This window comes from Mustela putorius, unplaced genomic scaffold (genome assembly GCF_011764305.1).
Source record: "Mustela putorius furo isolate JIRA1106 unplaced genomic scaffold, ASM1176430v1.1 tig00000129_pilon_pilon_pilon, whole genome shotgun sequence".
Taxonomy (NCBI): Eukaryota; Metazoa; Chordata; class Mammalia; order Carnivora; family Mustelidae; genus Mustela; species Mustela putorius.
The window spans coordinates 14,099,547-14,120,686 of NW_025421290.1; the positions used below are offsets into that span (position 1 = coordinate 14,099,547).

The 21,140-nt window shown below is 41.7% G+C and overlaps 1 protein-coding gene across 3 annotated transcripts in view; it reads left to right on the forward strand.

Annotated features, from left to right (window-relative positions):
• Window positions 1-11,035: 11,035 nt before the first annotated feature.
• The window catches only part of PPM1A (protein phosphatase, Mg2+/Mn2+ dependent 1A), a 40,379-nt gene continuing 30,274 nt past the window's right edge, over window positions 11,036-21,140 (forward strand). The window contains exons 1-2 of one of the 3 annotated variants that reach the window (XM_045070151.1): window positions 14,352-14,789; window positions 15,492-15,580. Coding sequence is in view for 1 of the 3 variants with exons in the window: in XM_004738876.3 (XP_004738933.1) it covers window positions 11,130-11,328 (199 nt within the window). In the remaining 2 variants the exon portion in view is untranslated. Of the gene's footprint in view, window positions 11,329-14,351; window positions 14,790-15,491; window positions 15,581-21,140 lie in introns of those variants that run through there. The other 2 variants (XM_004738876.3, XM_045070149.1) reach the window with 2 other exon arrangements.

Consider the following 21,140-nt stretch of genomic DNA (forward strand, 5'->3'; position numbering starts at 1 on the left):
TATTTCTCTAACTACTTCAAAAGATGTTGTTAACTTTTCAAAAATGTATCAAGATGAAACTTATTTTTAGTTACCATAACTTTAAACAAATATACCACATATATTTAGGGACACAGAGAGAGCTGTGTTACAAAAACATTTTTAAGCATCATTGCAATATTGTTAGAAGTGATATAGAAATCATGGGCTTAGATGCCATATTAGTTATCAATTGCTGCTTTAAAATTACCCCCAGAACTTTATGGTTTAAAGCAACAAACTCATCTTACCTCACAGTTTCTGGTCAATTACCTGGGAATGGCTTAGTTAAGTCCTCTGGCTCAAGGTTTCCCACGGTCTAAAATTCAAAATGTTGGCCAAAGCTGCCATGACCTCAAGGCTCAACTGGGGATGGGTCCTCTTCCAAGCTCATACATGCTGTTGTTGGCAGGATTCTGACAGGATACAGTTTCTCCAGACTGTTGGACCAAGGGCCTTGGTTCCTCACTTGCTATTGGCTGGAGGCTGCCCCTAGTTCCTAGCCAAATGGACCTCTCTATGGAGAAGACAGCTCACACCTGCCAGCTTCCTTCATCAGCACAAACAAGCTGGAAAGAGAGACAGAGTTCTAGCAAGACAGAAACAATGGTTTTTGCAACTTAATCTTGGAAGTAACAGCTCATCACTTTTGCCACATTCTGTTTGTTAGAAAGGAGGTCTAGCCCATACACAAGGGGAGGGAATTACAAAACCATGTGAGTAGCCGGAGATGGAGATCGTTGTAACCATCTTAGAAGGCTGTCTACGTTAGATGGCTCTGGGATCCTCGCCTTCTACTTCTTTTTGACTTCCCCCAACCCCTTTTCCCTTAACTGTGGCTGCTAGTCACACTGGATTTGTCATTACTACTATGGGAATGGATGCAACAAGCTCTTTGAAATAAACCTGCTATTTCTAATATGTTTTTTGATGCTGACAAACCCTACAATGACTTCCAACTCTGAGCATAATGTTAAACCTCCATGATCACTGCCTTCCATAAATCACTGGCCATGTGACTCAATCTCCAACCATCCGCCACCCCTTCCCATAGGTTGGGCTAATCTCACCCACTCCAAAACCCCAAATGTCTAGTCTCATGATTGGTCTTTCTGGCATGGTCAGCTTAGATCCTGAGTCATCACGTTTGTTTAAATTATGAAAGGTCCCATTGTTAGTCAACTAATTAGCATAAACTATCAGGAATGTGATGAATAACAAAGATACTCCTAGCACTTGGGATGTTCCAAGGTTTTAAAGGCTACTTCCCAGGAACTAGGGAGAAAGGCCAAATTCTTTATTACACAGGTTGTCGACTAAAATACCTACATACAGTCTCTGCTTACACCATGGTAGTATGGTTTCAAGGGCAAATGTTCCAAAAGAGAGAGAACCCATAGGGAAACCATATTGCCTGTATGACCTAGCCTTGGAAATAATGCAGTGTTGCTTCAATCACAATCTATTTGTTGAGACAGTTTTAAAGGCTTAACTAAGATTAATGGGTAAAGAGATGTATCTTCCCCCACCTTTTGATGCAACAACGGCAAGGTTTGGAAAAGGAGAGGTAGAACTCAAAATATGAGAGGGGTCTTTTTTGAAACATAAAATCTGACATAATCACCCAAGTCTAAAGTCCTCCTGGACCCTTACAACATCTTTAACAATTTAGTCTCATACTGCTTTTCATCCCTGGTATCTAACTACCTCTTTATACTTTGCTTCTAATCTAGTTAAAAGAGTCATGCCCATTTCGAAGATTCTGGGCAGAGCTTTCTCCCCACTGAAATCCAACTGAATGCAAATTCAACCTATCCTTCAAGGAATACCCCTATTGTGACTTTATGAACCAGAGAGAAACCCCAATTTAAACTGGCTTAACCAAATAGAGAATATATTGCCTCAAGGAACTAAACACTCCAGAGGAGAAGTTATCTTTGCACATGACCCAAGAAACTCCAAACTCTCAGCATCCTTACTGCTAACAACCACAGAGGAACAGGATGTCTTTCTTCTAATGACTCCCAAATGATTCCTAGGATTTACTCTAATTGGTCCACTTAGGTCATGTGCCTAAACTTGCACCAGATTCTGGGGTCAGAGGAAGAAATTCTATTGAGAGGAAGAGGTTGTGGTTCCTAAAGAAATGTACATTACTGGTACCAGAATGTGGAAGAAAAAAAAGTTCAGTTCCAGAGTCATGGTTTTTTCATTGCTAGAGTAGTAGAATGTTGAAGATGGAAGGAACTGCAAGGACTATTTGACTCAATCCCTTCATTTTACATATGTGGAAGCTCAAAATTCAGAAGGATGAGATGACTTGCCTATATTGCATACAGTGGCATAGCATCAGTGCCAAAACTAAAACCCTGTGATCTGACTCCCCAGGCCACAGGGTCTTTGAATAACCTGATGCCTTAATAGAGCTAGGATTATGTTTTAAACTTCAAATTTGCGTTATAAAAACCAGCAAGCTTGGAGTCACATGGTGGTCAAATTCATCCACTCACTTGTTCTATGAATTTGGACAAGTTACTTAACCCTTCTGAGCTCCCATGTCTCATTCATGAAATATAGTAAAAACAGCTACCTTGAAGGGATATTGTTGGGGTTAAATTAGCTATTGTGGAAATAACGATTCTAACAAAAAAGGAAGCACTCAATAAATGGTAGCCATTATTTGTGTCTCTTGCCATGTTTAATGGGATTTAACACAAATTATGTTTTTATTCCAACTTGGTGTTTGACTAACAATTCTTTTCGTAGGTGTGGGGGTTGTGATTTACATCATCTAGAACATTTTATTAAGTCAATGAAATTTCTTACCCTTTAACAGCTCAAACCAATATTAATAACCAAAAAGGATCTATCTAATCCAAATTCAATAGAGTTACAAGTAGCATTTCATGGACTTTTAAACACCCTTTTGTAATGCTGCCCTTTAGAATCTAAGTACAGGACAGAAATTTTAGTTGTCAGTTCCATGTGTTTCTGTATTTTGGTTCTTGCTTTTGAATTCAGGCAGGACTGACATGTGATGGTGCATTTAGTGATGACAGTCCAAATACTCTGACTGCCTTTAGGGCAATGTTTATGGGCACATAACCCAGATACGATACACATGACTCACAGGCCATATAAATCACTGGTATTTTATATCAAGCCAAGATTTTTGGGGGGGCCTCCCATGTTTCAAGTACTCACATCGTTCCCTTTAACCTTCCCATACTTTTGTTGTGATTGACAACACAAAAGAGCTTTGTATGTCTTGCCTACTTGGACAAAGGTCAGTAATTTTACTGACCCCCACCTCAAGATATACATATGGTTCTTTAAAAGTACAGATCCATATATTTTATTAAATACTCTTTTCAAGAACTTTGGTGGCCATAAATGTAATTTAAACAACAAAATATTTCTAATTTTTATACATATATTTGTTTATTTATTTATTTATTTGATGGAGAGAGAACAAGCAGGGAGACCTGGAGAAGCAGGTTCCCTGCTGAACAAGGAGCCTGACACGGGACTTGATCCCAGGACTCCCGGATCATCACCTGAGCTGAAGGTCGACACTTAACTGACTGAGCCACCGAGACGCCCTAAAAGATATTTTTAATAGAATTGATATACATATATCAGAGTCTGGTAAACAGGAGGTTTGCGATATGCTATAGCAACTATTATTTACATCCTTCTCCATATTTAATGTTATTTGACACATTGTAGGTTCCTAATCAGTACTTAGTTTTGAATGATGGATTATTTTTCCCAATGATAGGTGCTTATGATTTATATCAGCTAGTGCACAGGCTGAATTTGTCACTATTGGCAGAAATTGTTTGGTTCGCTAATGCAGAGATCATAGATTCTACAGGTATAATACAATAGCCATAATAACTTTTATTATGAAATATTTCTTGGATATCTGCAATGTACTAATTACAAGATTAAACATAAAATTAGTCATGGTTCTTTTTCAAAGGCCTATTCTGGCCTTTAGAAAAGGCCTTGAAGATTACCAATATATGACCTTCAAATTAAAGGACGAAATCTCAGGAGCAAATAAGAAGACTAAACATGTGAAGTACTTATCTTTTTTTCATTGGTCCATGAGTGAGATTGAACCTAGATATGGCAGTGGAAGAAGTAGAATCATCTTTGATTTATTGAGGTCTTTACCGAGTACCTTCCTAAATTTGCTTTACCCTACCCCACTAATGCATGTCAATGCAACTTGCTTCCCATGTATTAAAATTTAACAATCAAAAGATCTAAAGATTTTCATATTAAAAATCTCTGCCTTAGGTAAGGACACTTAAACTACTATTCTCACTGGATAGCACAAGATCTAAATAACTAGTGGAATTTTGGTCTTCAGCCTTCAGATGTGTGTTAGGAGAGCATTAAGTAGGGAGGGAGAGGATAATAAGGTTCTTGGAGAGTATTTTTGAGGGAGGTATTCACCTGAAATTGAACCACTTGAATGTGGGTCTATCTTACCTACTCTTAATTTAGCCTTTCCTACAAGGTACTCCTTGCTACATTTTAGTATACTAACCAAGAAAGGTTACATGATGAGTCATTGGCAAAAATATCTAAGCATCCTTCTCAGAAAATGAAAACAGAAACTCCAGTAATAAGAGCTCTCTAGAAGACCTCATTCCTCTCCACCAATATGTAATCATTTTATGCCATTTAAAGCTGAAGACTAATTTCACTTCCTCTTCAAGGATTTATGAAGCTGACATGAAAGGATTTTTCTACTTTCACTTTTACTTTTCTAAAATCTCTTCTCCATATTGCAGCAAGGGCAAAACATAAATCAGATCACATCATTTCCCTGCATGAAAACCTCCAGTGGTTTTCCATCACACTTAAATATATATATATATATATATATATATATATATATATATATATATGCTTGCTGTGGTCTATAGGCAACTGCCTACATAGCACTCTACATAGCACTCTGTCCCACCTTGACCGTGCCCCGAAAATTCCAGAGTTCTCTCCATTCCTTGACATGTCAAGAGCACTCCCACCCCAGGGCCTTTGCTCTTACCTGGGTCTTCCTTTAGATGTTTACATGGTGGTTTCCTCTGTCATCCAGGCCTGCCCAGCTGCCACCCCTATAACAGGCTTTCTCTGACCAGCTGCCGTAAGGTAACCTTTCCTTTGTTCCCTCTCCCATCCTGCTGGACCACACCATAATTTGCTCTACATCTTTTAGAGTATTTATTCCTCTGTAAGAATCTTGTTTGTTTTCTGTTAACCCCAAGTAAGCTCTATGAAAACTGACTTTCTTCTTCACCATAGTATCCCCAGCCTCTAGAACACTGCTTGGCATTTTTGAGGTACTCAATACCTTTATCTTTATCGATTAGATAAAATGCATGATGGTGACTCAAGTCTGTAATATAAAAATTGCAAACATTACAACACATAAAACATAGGGTTTGGAAATTACAAATACTGTAACACATAAAACATGGGGTTTGGAGTCCCTCTTTTAAAGCAGTGTAAGAACAATTTAGAGTTTAGGTTCAGAACCAAATGGTCACCTCTGGGTGTAGATGGCATGAAGTGGAAATTCACTTAAAAAGGGTCGGCAGTGGTGGGGGTGACAGAATCCTCCAGGAGAGGACCCTTGTCATAGGTCACACATACATTCCCACAGGGCCTCAGTAAGCCAATGGGCTAGATGTCAAAACAAATCTTGAAAAGAATAATTTTAGGGGCACCTGGGTGGCTCAGTGGGTTAAGACTCTGCCTTTGGCTCAGGTCATGATCTCAGAGTCCTGGGATCAAGCCCCACATTGGGCTCTCTGCTCAGCAGAGAGCCTGCTCCCCCCTCTCTCTCTGCCTACCTCTCTGTCTACTTGTGATCTGTCAAATAAATAAATAAAATCTTAAAAAAAAAAAAGAATAATTTTAGCTGTACCTATGCCTATGTAGGCCTAGAGAAGGGACAAAATATTGCATGGATGTGTCCAATCATTTACAATGTGTTATTATTAAAAATATCACATGATGTGCTTTAAAGTCACAGATACATTTTCTTGTGCCACTGCTATTGGGCCATGTGGCATGTTGATTATTCCTGTGTTCCTGATGAAGAAACCAAGGCTGAGAGAGGTTAATGACTTGTCCACAGGATAAACAGCAGAGATAGGCTTTGGAATATCCTCTTTGGCTTTAACATGTTTAAAATATTAAAAATGATTGTTATGAATATCTTCAAACAAAATGAAGTTTTTGCTACTGCCTGTCGTCATACCGAGCCGGGTCTCACACTTACCATGGACCCGCCTGGCAGGCTCTATAGCTGTCAGTCTTCAGGCTAATCTGAATTCTTCCTTCTACCTGCTACTTCTCTACAAAGAGGCCTCTGCCATGTTTGTACCAATGGCGGGGTGCTTTCTAAAAACCCCTAGGGTGGCCGTCAATGGCTGTTATGCTGGTTTTTGTCTTGCTAAGTAGGATTTGTAAAGAATCAGCCAAAAAGAAAGGACAAAGTTTTAGGAAACAGGAGGAGAGAAATTTTTCTTGAGTGGAGAGGGCAGGAGAATGGAGTTTGTGACAGCTGCAAACAAAATTCTAAGATAAGTGATGATTTTATATGGAGCTTGAGAAATATTTCGCTGTTCGATGTGCTGTGTACTTATTTTTCCAAGACATCTTCAGCAAGGGCACCATTTTTGGACTTGTTCTTTTTCGTGGATGGGAAACTTCCTCAAGAAGAGAGAAAGACAGCGCAAGAAGGCCCAGTCAGCTTCTGGGACTGAAAAAGCAGTGACTTTGGACTCACGGTCTCAGGTCTGCAAAAGAGCTCTTTTTCTCTGCCTTAGGTTCCTTTTCTGTAAAATGGGGGGGTGAGAGAGAGAGAAGGGAAGGATCTTTGTTTGCAAAGTTGTTGTGAGAATTAAATAACACCCATAAGGGGCCTGGTATAGACCCTGGCATATTCTAGTCCCTGTTGATTCCCTTTCCCTCATGTTGAACTAGAATTGTGCTCTCTGTAATCCCCATGAATTGGTTCTTGTTCTACTTTGCAGAACCTGATGGGATTCTATCACCTTTTTCATGTGATAATGCTCTAGTCTGTCTAGAGCTTTCAAGAAAAGAAAATGCGTAACAACGTCTCTGAATCAATAGCTCTCAAACCTAAAATGACTTCATTTTTCAATTACTGTTTTTACTACCCAATTAAAAACACTTCTAAGAAAGAATCAAGATAAAGATTAAAAGTGAATCTACATACAGAACAAATCCTTCAAATATCAAGGGATAAGGTAAGTATACACCTCACCTCATCAGATTTTCTAAAGGCAAAAGATCTAATTTGGTAATTAGCTAACCTTCCTGAGCACTCACTGGGTGTCAAGGATGTACCAGTTCTGCTGTATTTGGTTGCTTTTAGCTACAAATAACTGACTACAAAAATAAAAGTGGCTTCAACAATGAGAAATATCATCCACTCCCAAAATAAATTCCGAAGGCAAGTGTTGCAGGGATGGCTCAATGGTTCAACAATGTGCAGGACCAACCTTTTGTCATTATTCACCTTCTCCATGTTACACTCGTTCTTTGCAAGATGGCTCAGAAGTTGCAGCTCATACATAGATGTAACAGCATATGGTTGAAGAAGGCATTGTCTCTCGGGTGACTCTTCTTATTAGGGAGGAAAATCTTTCCCAGATCCATCTCCCAAGACTTTTCCCCAAGTTCCATTGGTCAGAACTGCATCATGTACACATGCCTTAAGCCAATGCTTCTCAATTTTTTCACATCATGACACAAACAGAAAGAGAATATTTTTATGACATAGAGGGGCATCTGAGTGAGGTTGCTTGTGGCCACACAGGACAGTCTCAGGTTGCAGCAGCTGATCCTCACTCAAATATTCCAAGGGCTTAAGGGATCAATACTTTGTCACATTGCTAACCCATTCAGGACAAACTAGTGTGTGCTGGCACATGGATTGGGACACTGTGCTTGAGGCTATGAGGGAGACTGGGAGAGCATTATCCATATACAAACTGTAGTGAGAGAGGGATCTACCAGTGAGAAGGAAGAAGAATATGATGGTCAAGGGCATCTCATCTATTCTAAATCTTACAATACAGTGAGAAGAAATACAATTGACCTTTGAACAATGTGGGTTTGAACTATGTGTCCACTTATTCATGGATTTTCTACAGTACAGCACTGTAAATATATTTCCTCTTCCTTATGATCTTCTTAATAGCATTTTTTTCTCAAGTTTACATATGTATAATACATAAAAGATGTGCTAATCAATTGTTTATGTTATTGGTAAGACTTCTGATCAACTGTAATCTATTGGTAGTTGAGTTTTGGGGGGGGAACAAAAGTTATGTGCTGATTTTCAACTGCACACAGGTCAGTCCCCCTAAACTCCTGCCATGTTCAAGGGATTTGAACATGGAGAAGGAAACTGAGGCTAATGATCTAAGTGACTTACTTAAGGTCACAAAGCCAGGAAGTGTCCCAATTGTCATAGCAGATGCAGATCCAGTGGTATGCTGATAAATGTTTAACAGCCAGCTTTCCAAATGTGATTCTGGCATGCCTCTTGGTTAGTATTTACGATAAAACTAAAACAGCAAACATGTATATGGGTACTTACTTGTCAATGATGTGAGGGCTCCTTTGCTGAACTGGATGTCCTGTGCCATTCACCATGTCACAGCTATAGATACAACACACTTTTTAAAGTTGGATCTGCTTTAACAGTTTCTCTGTCACTTTCTTAAGTCTAGACAATTAACGAAGCCTAAGTCAAGCCCTGTCTGTGGCCCTTGCTGATTTCCATGGTGTAAATATTCCTTTCATAGCCAATTTCAAGCCACCAAAGTGAAGTCACTGAATACAGCATTGAGAAGAAATGGGCAGTAACACGGTATAGAGAATTTTCACCAGACAGGCACAATATATGTAAGTAACCTCAAGAGCACAAATAATAATAAAATACATTAAAATAGTTTGGAAGTGATGAGTTTTTAAATAGACATTAGCTTTGTTTAAATTTTATTTAATTGGAAGTTTTATATAATTTAATTTTTCATAACTATTCTGTTTAACAGCTGGCAAAATTCCTGAAAAAAAATTTTTTTAAGATTTTATTTATTTATTTGACAGACAGAGATCACAAGTAGGCAGAGAGGCAGGCAGAGAGAGAAGAGGCAGCAGGCTCCCCACTGAGCAGAGAGCCCGATGTGGGGCTCGATCCCAGGACTCTGGGATCATGACCTGAGCCAAAGGCAGAGGCTTTAACCCACTGAGCCACCCAGGCACCCCAAAATTCCTGAAAATTTAATAGTCGGCTCTCATGAGCTAGCAGAAGGCAGTTCCATACACCACTGTTGGCTTGAAGTCCATGTGCTTCCCATGGAGTCTCTTTGCTGCTTTTATTAGTGACGTGTAAATGCTAGAGATGATCTGTAGCAGACAGGGAAGAAACCTGGGTACTAATGATTACTTCTGGTGTCCCTGTGTTGTTGCTACCTGACACTCCATTTTCTCTTCTGTAAAGGGTGAGAGCAACAGTCCTTACCCTGCCTACCCATAAGGGATGTTGTGAGGATTAAATGGCCTGCCCTAAGTGACAGTGCTTTGAAAACAACACAGCCAGATAGAGGAAAAGGCCTTTATCATGGTGTTCATTTCATCACTGGTTCTCAACCAGGCCACCGTCATTAAGGATGAAAATGTGTTGCAGCTTTCAAAGATATGGTTTGAGATCTTCTCTAACGTCTATAGTAGACAGTAAACACCCAGAAAAATTGTCCTTGAGAAGTCCAAATTTTTGTTAGTCTTCCCCTGCTCAGAGTAACTATTTTGGAAGAAAAAGGATTCTTTTTACCCATTTCTAGCTGCTGTTGGGTTGTCTGAGGGGATCACTCCCTCGGGTTGTAAAATGCTTTTTATTTTCAATAGCGGATAAAGGTCCTTTAATTTTTAATTTTGATTTTTCAAGCTGCTTTGCTTTTGGGGCCAGACCAATTCACTAAGTTATTTGGCATAGACCATACTTCTCTGCTCAAGCTGGTTTCCTAACAGTGAATTGGATTAAGTATCCCAAATATCCCAAGTTGAAATTCTAAATGTGACCGTCTTTATAAAATATATACCTTGCATTTTCTGAACTTCTCTTTGGTCTGTAGACAACTTTTCTGCCAAAGCCTATCCTACATCAGACCCTTTGCTCATGTTGATCCCTCTGCCAAGAAAGCTTTTCCCTGATTCTTTGCAAAGTTGACTCCTTTGTACAAAGGGCTTGTCTGAACACCTGTTTCAAGTCATGTCCCCAATCTATGTCCTTTAGAGCACTGATCATAATCTTTTTTTTAAAGTTTATTTTATTTTAAAGATTTTATTTATTTGACAGAGAGAGAAACAGCAAGAGAGGAAACACAAGTAGGGGGAGTGGGGGAGGGAGAAGCAGGCTTTCCACTGAGCTGGGAGCCCAATGGGGCTCCATCCCAGGACTCTGGGATCATGACCTGAGCCAAAGACAGACGCTTAACCAACTGAGACACCCAGGCGGCCCGCACTGATCATAATCTTAATTTCCTTATTTGTTTGCTTCTTCATCTATATCCCTGATTATAATATCGACTCCTTGAGGGTGGGACTTTTTGCCTAGTCATGTCCTTATCTACGACCAGCCCAGCATCCAATAACTATCTGCTGAACAAGTGAATTTGCCTGAAAGGACCTGCACCAATGTCATGGGGCTGTCCATATACAGTTCTCTTGAGGTGAGACCTACTCTGAAGACTCCCTAGGACTTGGCCTATGGTGTTCATGGTGACCCACATTTCTCTTAAAAGGTCCAGGAGTCGTCACAGGGACAATACAAGGCTGCTAGTTTCCATCTGCTCCACCTGACAGAGCTGCCTCAGTGATGTCACACAGGACAGGATTTTCTAATCCTTTTCATTCTGTGACAGAACTTTAAAGACCTAAGTTTCTCGTGACCCTAAATGGTTGGGGGAGGGGGGGAAGGATGGAGGGAAGAGGGCCAGGGTGGGGGGCACACCCCCCACCAACAAAATTGATTTGGGGCTCTATCCACTGAAATGTACTACTTCAGGAGAAAGTGGGTAGCAGAGGCTGTAATTTGGACTAAGCTAGGAAAAAGTGAGAAAAGAAGAATGGGGAAAAGAAGGACAAAGGGGACTAAGAAAGAACAGAAGAAAGGGAGAAGAGTGATAAGGAAAAAAGAGAGAAGAGGAGGCCATATGAAGAGGATATTTGGGAAAAAGACACGTGGAACAGGTAGTGAAGGTGGAGGAGGCTGGCAGAGTTGAAACTCTGTTCTGCTTGGCTCTGTGACTCTTGAGTAGTGACTGACCTCAGTGTGAAAGGGTGAACGGCTCAGGTGAGGGGAATTCTCCAGTACTCCCTGGAGGGATCACTTATATTGTTGACATTTATTTTGAGAGGCCTAAGCCAGGCTGTCTCAAGGGTGACCCTCCTGGATTGATTCACAATAGCAATTTGGTAACAAGTAATGTAACCTTCACTTTTAACTGTGATTATCGAGGAAAAGAGGAGAGAGTATAGCTAACCAGATTAAGCTTCCTCACCTCAGCCTCCTCCTCACGCCAGGCCTCCCAATTACTAAGCTGATAGCACACAGTTAAATTCAGGACTTGAAAGCCAGTCTATCAGAAAATCCTCCTCCTCTTTGGTGATTGAAACATAACTCCAAAGCAGAGCACGATAGTTTTACAATATACCTGTAAGAATTACTAAATTACAATTATGAGAATATGTTCTCACTGAGGTTTCACAGAAATTCACTTTGAACAACGCAAATACAGGTAGGAGTCCCCCTGTAGTTCAAACAACAAAAAAAATTTTAACCCTCTTTTTTCAATGTCCTTTCCTTCTTTCTAAATAGTTGGGTTTTGTCTACAGCATAACATTTTGGGAACATAATACTTAATATAATAATAAGGAAGGGAATGTTATAATATCAAGCATATTTATTCAGACAATATTAAGATACCTTCGTCCCAAACTTGAAAATGTTACCTTATAACCCACGAATTTCCTAGTTCATACCAAAATGTCCCTGCAAACTGTATCTAGAAATGAGAAATAGTAGGAAGGTACAGCTTTATCAGTAGTCTGTGGCACACTGTGCAGCCTCCTTAAAAGTCTCTTTATGCTCTTATTTTCTATCCTTCTGCCTTTTCTGCTATAATTGACCCAGATTCTCTTACAAGTATAGAACAGAGAGACAAAGATATGGAAGCCTAAAGGAAGGAAGCAGAAAGATAAGCTAGTCCTTCAAGTTCTCTATTACTCTCTACTTTCATGGACTACCCAGGCTCTGCCTTAGGAATAAGAAAGTTTGCTTTCCAAGGGCACTTCAAATAGTGGTTGCCTCTTGGGCTCTTTAATTTCACAATTGTAATGAGTCCACCAGCATGCTAATCATGCTGTTACTTGTCTTAAATATTAAGGATTTCAATACGGCACAGTTTCAAAGATCTTTGATCTAATTTCCCTCATTTTGGCAAGCGTAGGGAGAAGTAATTAGGAAATGTGTCCTCAGATGATACTAGGACCAAGTGCATAAATGAATTTTATTTTCATGTTGTATACCTGGAAAAGATCCATCTTCCTCTTACTCTAAGAAATTCTAACGCCATAGATATTGGGTAGAGTGATTTTTGGGTTTCTCGAAGAATTGGCCAGCCAGTGACTGTTTGGTGAAACTATTTTATCCTGTTGTCAGATTCCAGGCCTAAATGTGAAAGGAACACAACTTCCAAAAAAAGTCATGCAGAAAAAATTGGAGATGGCTTTCACAGCTTCAAAAACAGCTAAGTGTTTGCTGAATGACAGAAAGAATAAACAGATTGCTTTTGATCTAAGAGTTGGGGCAACAAAGTACTTTTAGGATATACAAAGTAACAGGGTATAAATTGCTACAGTGAGTTCCTGAGATAAAATAGAGAGGCCTCATCGCAAGTTTACCTCTTTATTGGCCAGAACCCAACTTGACTAATATTTTCAGGTGTTCTTTTTAAATTACTTGCCTCCTGCACTGAACTATTTGGGTTTTTCTTTATGCGACTATTTTTTAAAACACGGATTTTTCTTTTAAATTTTTTTTACAGCCAGTGTGGTATAGGTCAAGTCCGTGAACAGGTTAAGTCTCTGACGAGAGAGGGAAAGACACCCCATCCAATGGGAAATCGTGCTGGTGATGTACTGCTCCCAGTTCCGATTCATTGGCCGCCTAGGGTTGTCATTCTATCCCGGCGTCTGCAAACAGCGTGGGTCGGTTTTCTGTAGTCCAGCTAGCTAAACTGGATTTTGGCCGCCTGCATATGTAGTTTCAATTAGGTTCACTTGATCTCTAACTCTTAATAGAAGCAGCTGTTACGTTTCTGATTATTCTCAAGAAAATCTTGTGTTCCTTAAACCTTGCAGGAGGTCGTTGGAGGTCCCCTGTGACAGAATCACGTGACTAACATGTGCAAATAAATACAATGTGGAATCCCATGAACTACGAATGGAAAACGTGCCAGAAACTCAGAACATGTGCCCCGTGCGTGTATCAGTTGCACTCGCGTGTGGGTGGGTGGTGGTAGGGTGTTGTTGCCCTTCGGGATGAGAGGTGTGTGGTAGGGGCACCTGCGTGAAGCTCCCGGGGTCGCTGGCTAGGGTGGCTCCAGAGGCCTGGGGCCCCGGAAGAGAGGGGGTCTGGCGGCTGCCTGGTGCAACAGTGCGTTCTAGCCGTGGCCACCGTGCGGCAACTAGGCCGCAACTGCGTCCGAGAGAGGTCGTAAGCACGGGGTCGGTCTTCCAGGTTCTGAGAACCGCGTCTTTGCAGGGAGTGGGGTGTGTATTTAAGACAAGTGGAAGCGCCGGGGCGGGAGGAGCCGACGCCCTAGGGGGAGCTCCCGAGTCCCCGCTCGACGGACTGCCGGGTTTGGAGAAGCTCTCGAAGTCCGGGACTCCTTACAATCACGCACCCTGTCCAGCCCCCGAGCCGGGGGCATAAAAGCTCCAGTCCCGGTTCCGAACCGGGATTCGGATGTTCCCTTCGGCCTCGGCCTTGGGCCGAGGGGGCTGCGGCCAGAGTAGCAGGGTAGGGCAGTGATGTCATCTGCGGCTGCCCCTCCCCCGCCTGCTGGCCCTCGCCGCAGTTCCTGCCCAACGACATCCGGGTCTCTGCAGCTGCTCCGCCGCGCCGCAGCTGTAGCGGCCGCCGAGCCCGCTGGGCGGGGCGGACAGAGGAGTCGGGGAGGGGCCGCACGGCGCCTTCGTGAGCGCGCCTGCGCGGGGACGCGCTCAAGGCGGCGGCGGCGCTAGGGGCGGGAGCGCGCGCGGGAGCGAGGGAGCAGTGGTCTCGGCGCCGGCCCGGCCCGCAGCTTCGGGTGCTCGGGCGGCTGCAGCGCCGGAACGGGTGGTTGGGGAGGGGGGGTGGGGGGGGCGCCAGGCAGGTGGGGCGCGAAAGCGATGAGTCTTCGGCTCTTCCTCCTCCTCCTCCGGGACCCGCTCTCCGCCTCCCGCTCCAACGCCCGGATGATCTGAGCCGCGAGGGCGCCGAGAGCCGGGGGCCCGGACGCAGCCCGGCTCCTCCCCTCCTCCGCCCCCTCCCCCGGCCTGACCTGGCCGGCAGCCGCCGCGGTGACCCCCTTCCAGCCCCCTCCCCGGGCGCCGTCGCCGCCGCTGCCTTGGCCGACCAGGGACCTGCCCGCCCGCGGCTGCTCCGGGTAAGCGCGACGCTCGGGCCGAGGGCGGGCGGGCGGGCGGGCCTGCGCGGCGGCGGTGGCGGCCAGGCCTGGGCCTGGGGCCTGTAAACAAGCCGGGCGTCTGCCCAGGCGCTCCCGGGAGGAGACACGACAACTCCACCCCCTGGCCCGGCCTCCTCCCCGAAGCCGGGCGGCGGGCCGCAAGGGGTTAACGCTCAGCGAGGGCGGTGGCGGCGGGGAGGCGGGGGTGGGGTGTTGGTGGCGGCGGCGGCGCGGGGAGGGGGCGCGACCCTCCTGCAGCCGACACCCGGCAAGTGTTTGTGGCCGCGGCGCGGGCGAGGGCCCCAGGGCAGCCTGGCCCGAGAACGGCGGGCGGAACTTTTCCCGAGCGAGGCGTGGGGCGTCGCGGCGCCCCCTCCCGCAGGGCGGCCGAGGGCTCCAACCCCTGGGAGGGAGGCCTGGAGGAAGAAGGGGGTAGGCTTCCTTTGGACCGGACTTGGCCTCGAGGCTCCAAATTCTGGAGGATTTGCTTCAGGGGTCTGAGCTGAGAATGAGGCTCCTTAAGAACTCAAGTCGGTGATACCTCCAGTCCATTCATTATTAAGGCATCGAACAAATCCATTGAAGTAAATCACACTGATTTCTTGTATTTTTAGCTGTGTGAATTGTGTGATGAACTTCTTAGAGTTTGGTGGTTGAGGTATGGTTCTGTTCTACTTGTAGATTTAAATATTCTCTTGAAAGACAGCTGGCTGTGGAGAGCCTTCTACCAACCGCAGTTTAGATACGTTTTGAAAATTTCATCACCTGAGGTATTTTTCCTTCTCCCTTCTCAAGCACCGCATGGTACTTACAAATCCACAAAGGTCATACTTAAGTTGTCCAAGCCAAGAAATACATGCGCCGCCCCCATTCCCACCCCTGAATTTTCTGCAGGTTGCACTAATGAGCATAATGAATTTTAAGAAGTGATTGAGAGAGTGATGGGAGTTGTAAAAATCAATGGGATATAGGTATTACTTCCCAGAGTAGGTGATTTTGACATTATTGAAAGAAATTAAAAATTTCAAAAATTGTTCTGGAGGAAGAAGTCTTAATCTTTTCATACTTGCATGGTGGAATTTTAAACACAATCAGTTTTTAGATGCAAAGAGCTCTGAAGAGTAAGGGGGTATTTATTTATTTAAATGGTACTCTGCTGAGCCATAGGGGTTCCAGAGCTCATAGGAGTTCGGCAGCAGGGCTTACTCCCCAGTTCCTCTTCAACTGGAACAATTTCACTATTATAACTTTTATATTTTTTACATATTGGATCTTTTACAAATACTGTATTTCTGTAACACTTTACAGATTAGATGATTAGGAAGGTGGTGACCCACCCCACCCCTATTTTCTAATCATAGATGTTACCCTTGGTTTAATGTTTTTAATGTTTCTTTATGTTTCTTTGTCAGTAAATAAGTTGAAGCACAAAGTAACATTCCTTGCCTGATGTTGTAGTTCTGTTCTTAAGTGTGACTCTTGTATATCTGAATAAACATTGAATCATGTAGAGATGATTACTTTTAAGCTGCACGGTGCTGCAGTGACACATTATTGAAACCGTAATGAGAAGTGCACATAGAAGTTACTGAAGACATTTTTGATTTCATATCATCAAACATTTTTCACATTAGTGAAGTAATTTGTTATGGGAGAGGTATATAAGAGCAGGAAGTTTGGCTAGCTACCTCAGTATATATTTGCAAAGTAACAGGGTTGAATGCTAGTCGTTAAAATGAATGCTAGTCGTTAAAATGTCTTTTTTAGGGGCACCTGAGTGGCTCAGTTGGTTAAGCTTCTGACTCTTGGTCTCAGCTCAGGTCTTTCTTTATTCCAGTGTTGTGAGTTCAAGCCCCTCCTTGGAGGCTATGCTGGGCATGGAGCCTGCTTTAAAAAGGTGGTTTTTTTTTTCTTTTTTGGTGGAAATTTACATAAATTTCTTTAGACATTCTTTTTTTTTTTTTTTTAAACACAGGTTGTATTTTTTTATATTTCGGTTTGAAGGGCTAGAGTGATGACCATAATTACAGTATAACCTGTTGAAGGGAACATTGTACTCGGAGATAAGAATTGTTTAGTCATGGCTGTGCTCCAAAATATCTGTGTCCATGGACAAGTGCTTTTTAACCCTTTGAGTCTCAGTTTACAAATCAGTAAAGCATAGTGGTATACTGTATTATCAAATGCATGGCCAGTTACTAAATTTTCTTAACTCAGTTAACACTGTCTATTCAGTATGCCTTGACCAAATGCCTAGAATATGTTAGGCACTTAGAAGTTTCAGTATTCTAAATCTGTATGTTATTTAAAAGTAAGTGTCTTAAAAGAATTTTAAGTTGATAATTGATCTTTAGGGATGATACTCCTGTAGATAGGCTTTATTGATTTTTCTGTTGGGATTGGGAAGTCTAGAAAAACTCTTGGGAGGAAGAAGGATGGGGATTCCACAAGAAATAAAGGGTAGGTGAAACTGCAGGTTTGAACAAACACAGGACCTTTCATAGTTTGATGTGAAGGACATTATATGAACACATTATGAAGATGTTTCTGTAAGTTCAAGCTGAGTCTTGCTTATCTTGACTTGTTAATAAACCTTTGTCTGAAAATTTGTTTCCTAATGCCTAATTTTTTTCAAAGAACTCTATAGCAACATCATGTTGTCACATGGTAAACATTGCTAAGCAGTTACCAAAAACTTACAACAGTCTTTGAATTTGTTCAGATTATACCAACACTATTTATTATAGTAGCTAATAGAATGTAGAGCTGATTTTGGCTCAGCTGTGAATGCTGATTTATTTAATAATTTAAAACTGAAGACTGATATGTCCACAGGGAGCTTGTTGTCCCTGAAATGCTCACCCATGAGAGCTGAATTAATTTCTTAAAGTGTAAATCTGTGATAATTAGAGGGTGATATTTTGATGACCCCCCCCCCCATGATTATCTAACTCTTGCCTAGGCACCTGACTCTTGAGTGGTACTGTAAAATAATCTAAGGATTACTTTCCATCCTTAGATCAAAGAAGGGAGGCAGCCAAGTAAGAAAGTCGGCTGAAGTGGAGTCCTATAAGAGTTAAACAAGAAGTGGGGCTCCTGGGGCACCTGGGTGGCTCAGTGGGTTGAGCCGCTGCCTTCGGCTCAGGTCATGATCCCAGGGTCCTGGGATCGAGTCCCACATCGGGCTCTCTGTTCAGCGGAGAGCCTGCTTCCCTCTCTCTCTCTCTCTCTGCCTGCGTCTCTGTCTACTTATGATCTCTCTCTGTAAAATAAATAAATAAAATCTTTAAAAAAAAAAAAAAAAAGAAGTGGGGCTCCTGCATGGCTGTGTCAGTTAAGTCATAATAATCCCAGGGTCCCAGGATAGAGTCCTACATGGGGCTCCCTGCTCAGTGGGTAGCCTGCTTCTCCCTCTCCCACTCCCCTGCTTGTGTTCCCTCTCTCACTGTGTGTCTCTGTCAAATAAATAAATAAAATATATTTTTTAAAAAGTTAACATAAAACAAGATGTGGCCTGTGAAATATGTGCACCTTGGGTGAGGGGAAGGTGTGAAGCAACTAGATAAAATTTGCACCCTCCTGTACCTTTGATGGTAACTTTATGCCAGAATGTGTTCTTTCATTTCGAATAATGTTGGTGACAGATTTTTAAAATTCAGTTACTTCATTTATTATTGCGCTATTAGCCAAGAAATTCCCTGAATTTCTAGCTGGGATTATTAACCACCCTTATATAAAAGAAGCTTGGGTTAAATTTATATAAAAATCAAAAGGTTGATTATATTCTTTTGCTGGCTTTTTTTTTTTTTTTAAGGTTTTATTTATCTGACAGTGAGGGATCACAAGTAGGCAGAGGCAGGCAGAGAGTGAGAAGGGGAAGCAGGCTCCCTGCTGAGCAGAGAGCCCCCAGGGCTTGATCCCTAGCCCAAAGGCAGAGAGGCCTAACCCACTGAGCCACCCAGGAGCCTCTTTTGCTCTCAAATGTACTTCATATTACACAAGTAACAATTTCATATTTTATTGAATCTACAGAATTTATTCCTTGCTGATTTTGACCTTTGCATGTCCTAGCTATCTCTGTACAACCTAGATAATCTCTTTACCTAGCTTTTCTTTTGCTGAGGCAAGTAGAAGGAGCTAGAGAAAGGAAACGATTAAGAGAGGTGAGCTTCTGAATACCTTTATCTAAAATGTAGTAGACTTTAGAATTTTTTTTTAAAACTGAGAGAAAAGTGGTAGATCTTATTGTGTATTAGTAAAGTAGACTACTGATACTGTGTTTACGAAATTAGAGATGTCTTAAACATTCCTTGAATAATAAGAGAGGGAGCTTGAGTTTTTATAATGCTAAATGTTTATTTGGAATCCATTGACCAAGTTTATGTACTATTCGCATTTAGGATCTGGATTGAAAGAATTTTTGTAGGTGATAAGATTTGAATTAAAATCCTATGAGAACAAACTACTTCTAGATAAAGACATAGTGAAAGTGTATATATTTTTTTAAGGTTTTTACTTTTTCGACAGAGCAAGAGAGGGAACAAAAGCAGGGAGAATGGGAAAAGGAAAAGCGGCTTCCCACGGAGCAGGGACCCGGTATGGGGATCGATCTCCGGATGCTGGGATCATGACCAGAGCCAAAGGCAGACACTTAACGACGGAGCCACCCAGGCAACTGAGCCACCCACGCGCCCCAAAGTCACAGTGTATTAACCATTTGTCAGGCTTTAATTTTCCCCACAACCCTCTAAAGTATATGATGTTACTTTTTTACAAGTGAAGAAATAAAGACTCAGAGAATCTAAGTTAACATGCCAAGATCAGAACTGTGTAGATACGAAGTTATTTTCAGAACATTCCTGAGTGAATTTTTCCTAAATAGATGATCCTCCTTGTTCCTAGGAATCAAAAATTGAGAATCTGAATGTTAACACTAAGATTCAGATTCCTAGAATTAAAAGACACCTTATAAATTTATGTATAAATTGTCTTTATATGTAATTTATGTATAAATTAAGCCTTCCAGTGTTTCTGAAACATTCCAAAAAGTCTCTTCTGAAACATTCCAAAAAGTTTAAGAAGTTCCTGGAGTTCATTTTCTCATTCCCTAAGTTTCCGAAGTCAGCCGAGCTAAACGGTTTTATGTCTTCAACTATCATTGTTTAAATTGAGGAATGGAATCTATATTAAATTCTCAGATGGTTGATATCCTTAATGAAGGACTAAGAGTAATGTTTCTAAGTACATATATTAAAGGCTTTAGAGAGGAGGTGATAAAATTTCCTAGTGGGGTGATTTTGGACAAGGTCCTCAATTTCGCTAAGCCTCATATTTATCTGTCTTATGGGAAAGCCTTTCTCATAAGGTATTCTTTTTTTTTTTTTTTAAAGATTTTATTTATTGGAAACCGCAGGAGAGGGGGAAGGATGAAAGAGAGAAGCAGACTCCCTGCTGAGCAGGGAGACCTATGCAGGACTAGATCTTGAAACTCCAGGATCATGACCTGGGCCAAAGACAGTTGCTTAATCAACTGAGCCACCCAGGCGCCCCTTATAAGGTATTCTTGAAGATTAAGTGAAATGATTGTGTAAAATACTTGACGTTTTCTACCATGAAGAAAGTACTAAATAAATAGTAGCTCCTTTTGAGTTTGTGAAATCTTGAGATTCAGGAATAGAAACAACAGAGTGTGAGTCTTTGAGTACAGTTTTAGCAGTGAGCCTGGAAATCATACTGTAAGAGATTGGGTAGAGACTTTAAAAGTTACAAAAGTTGTAGGCATATAGAATTTATAAATAAAAGTTAAACATTAAGAGGTAGTGGAAGAGAAAGTTGAGTTTGAGCAGCTTTATTTGACTGTATGAAGCTAGAGAGGTGATTGGTTTGTCGTTAATTGTTAGGTGGGAAGAGATGGTTAAATAGAGGATAAAGAGTAATAAAAGCAAAGGTGAATGTTCAGACTAGAATGATGAGTAAGTGAAGAAAGACAAGGGTTGGTATTTTGAAGAGAAGTTACAGTTTGTGATTAGAAATGGGCAGGAAGATACTGTTATGGAGAAAGGGGAAGAGAAAGTAAGAAAACAAAATTGTAATTCAGATCTTATAAAAAATAGTCTTTATATAGAAAGTATTAAGGCTTTACAGGTGGGTCCTGTGTTGTTTAAGTTAGAAAAATTGTATTAGAATAGTACAGATCTTAATCACTTCATACCCAAACCATTGGTTTTAGCACTCCAGCTGGTCTTTCCACTTTTACTTTGTACTGCATCTCCCTTCCCCGTTCAATAAACCATCACAAACTCCTTCTAAAAAACTGTTCATATCATATTA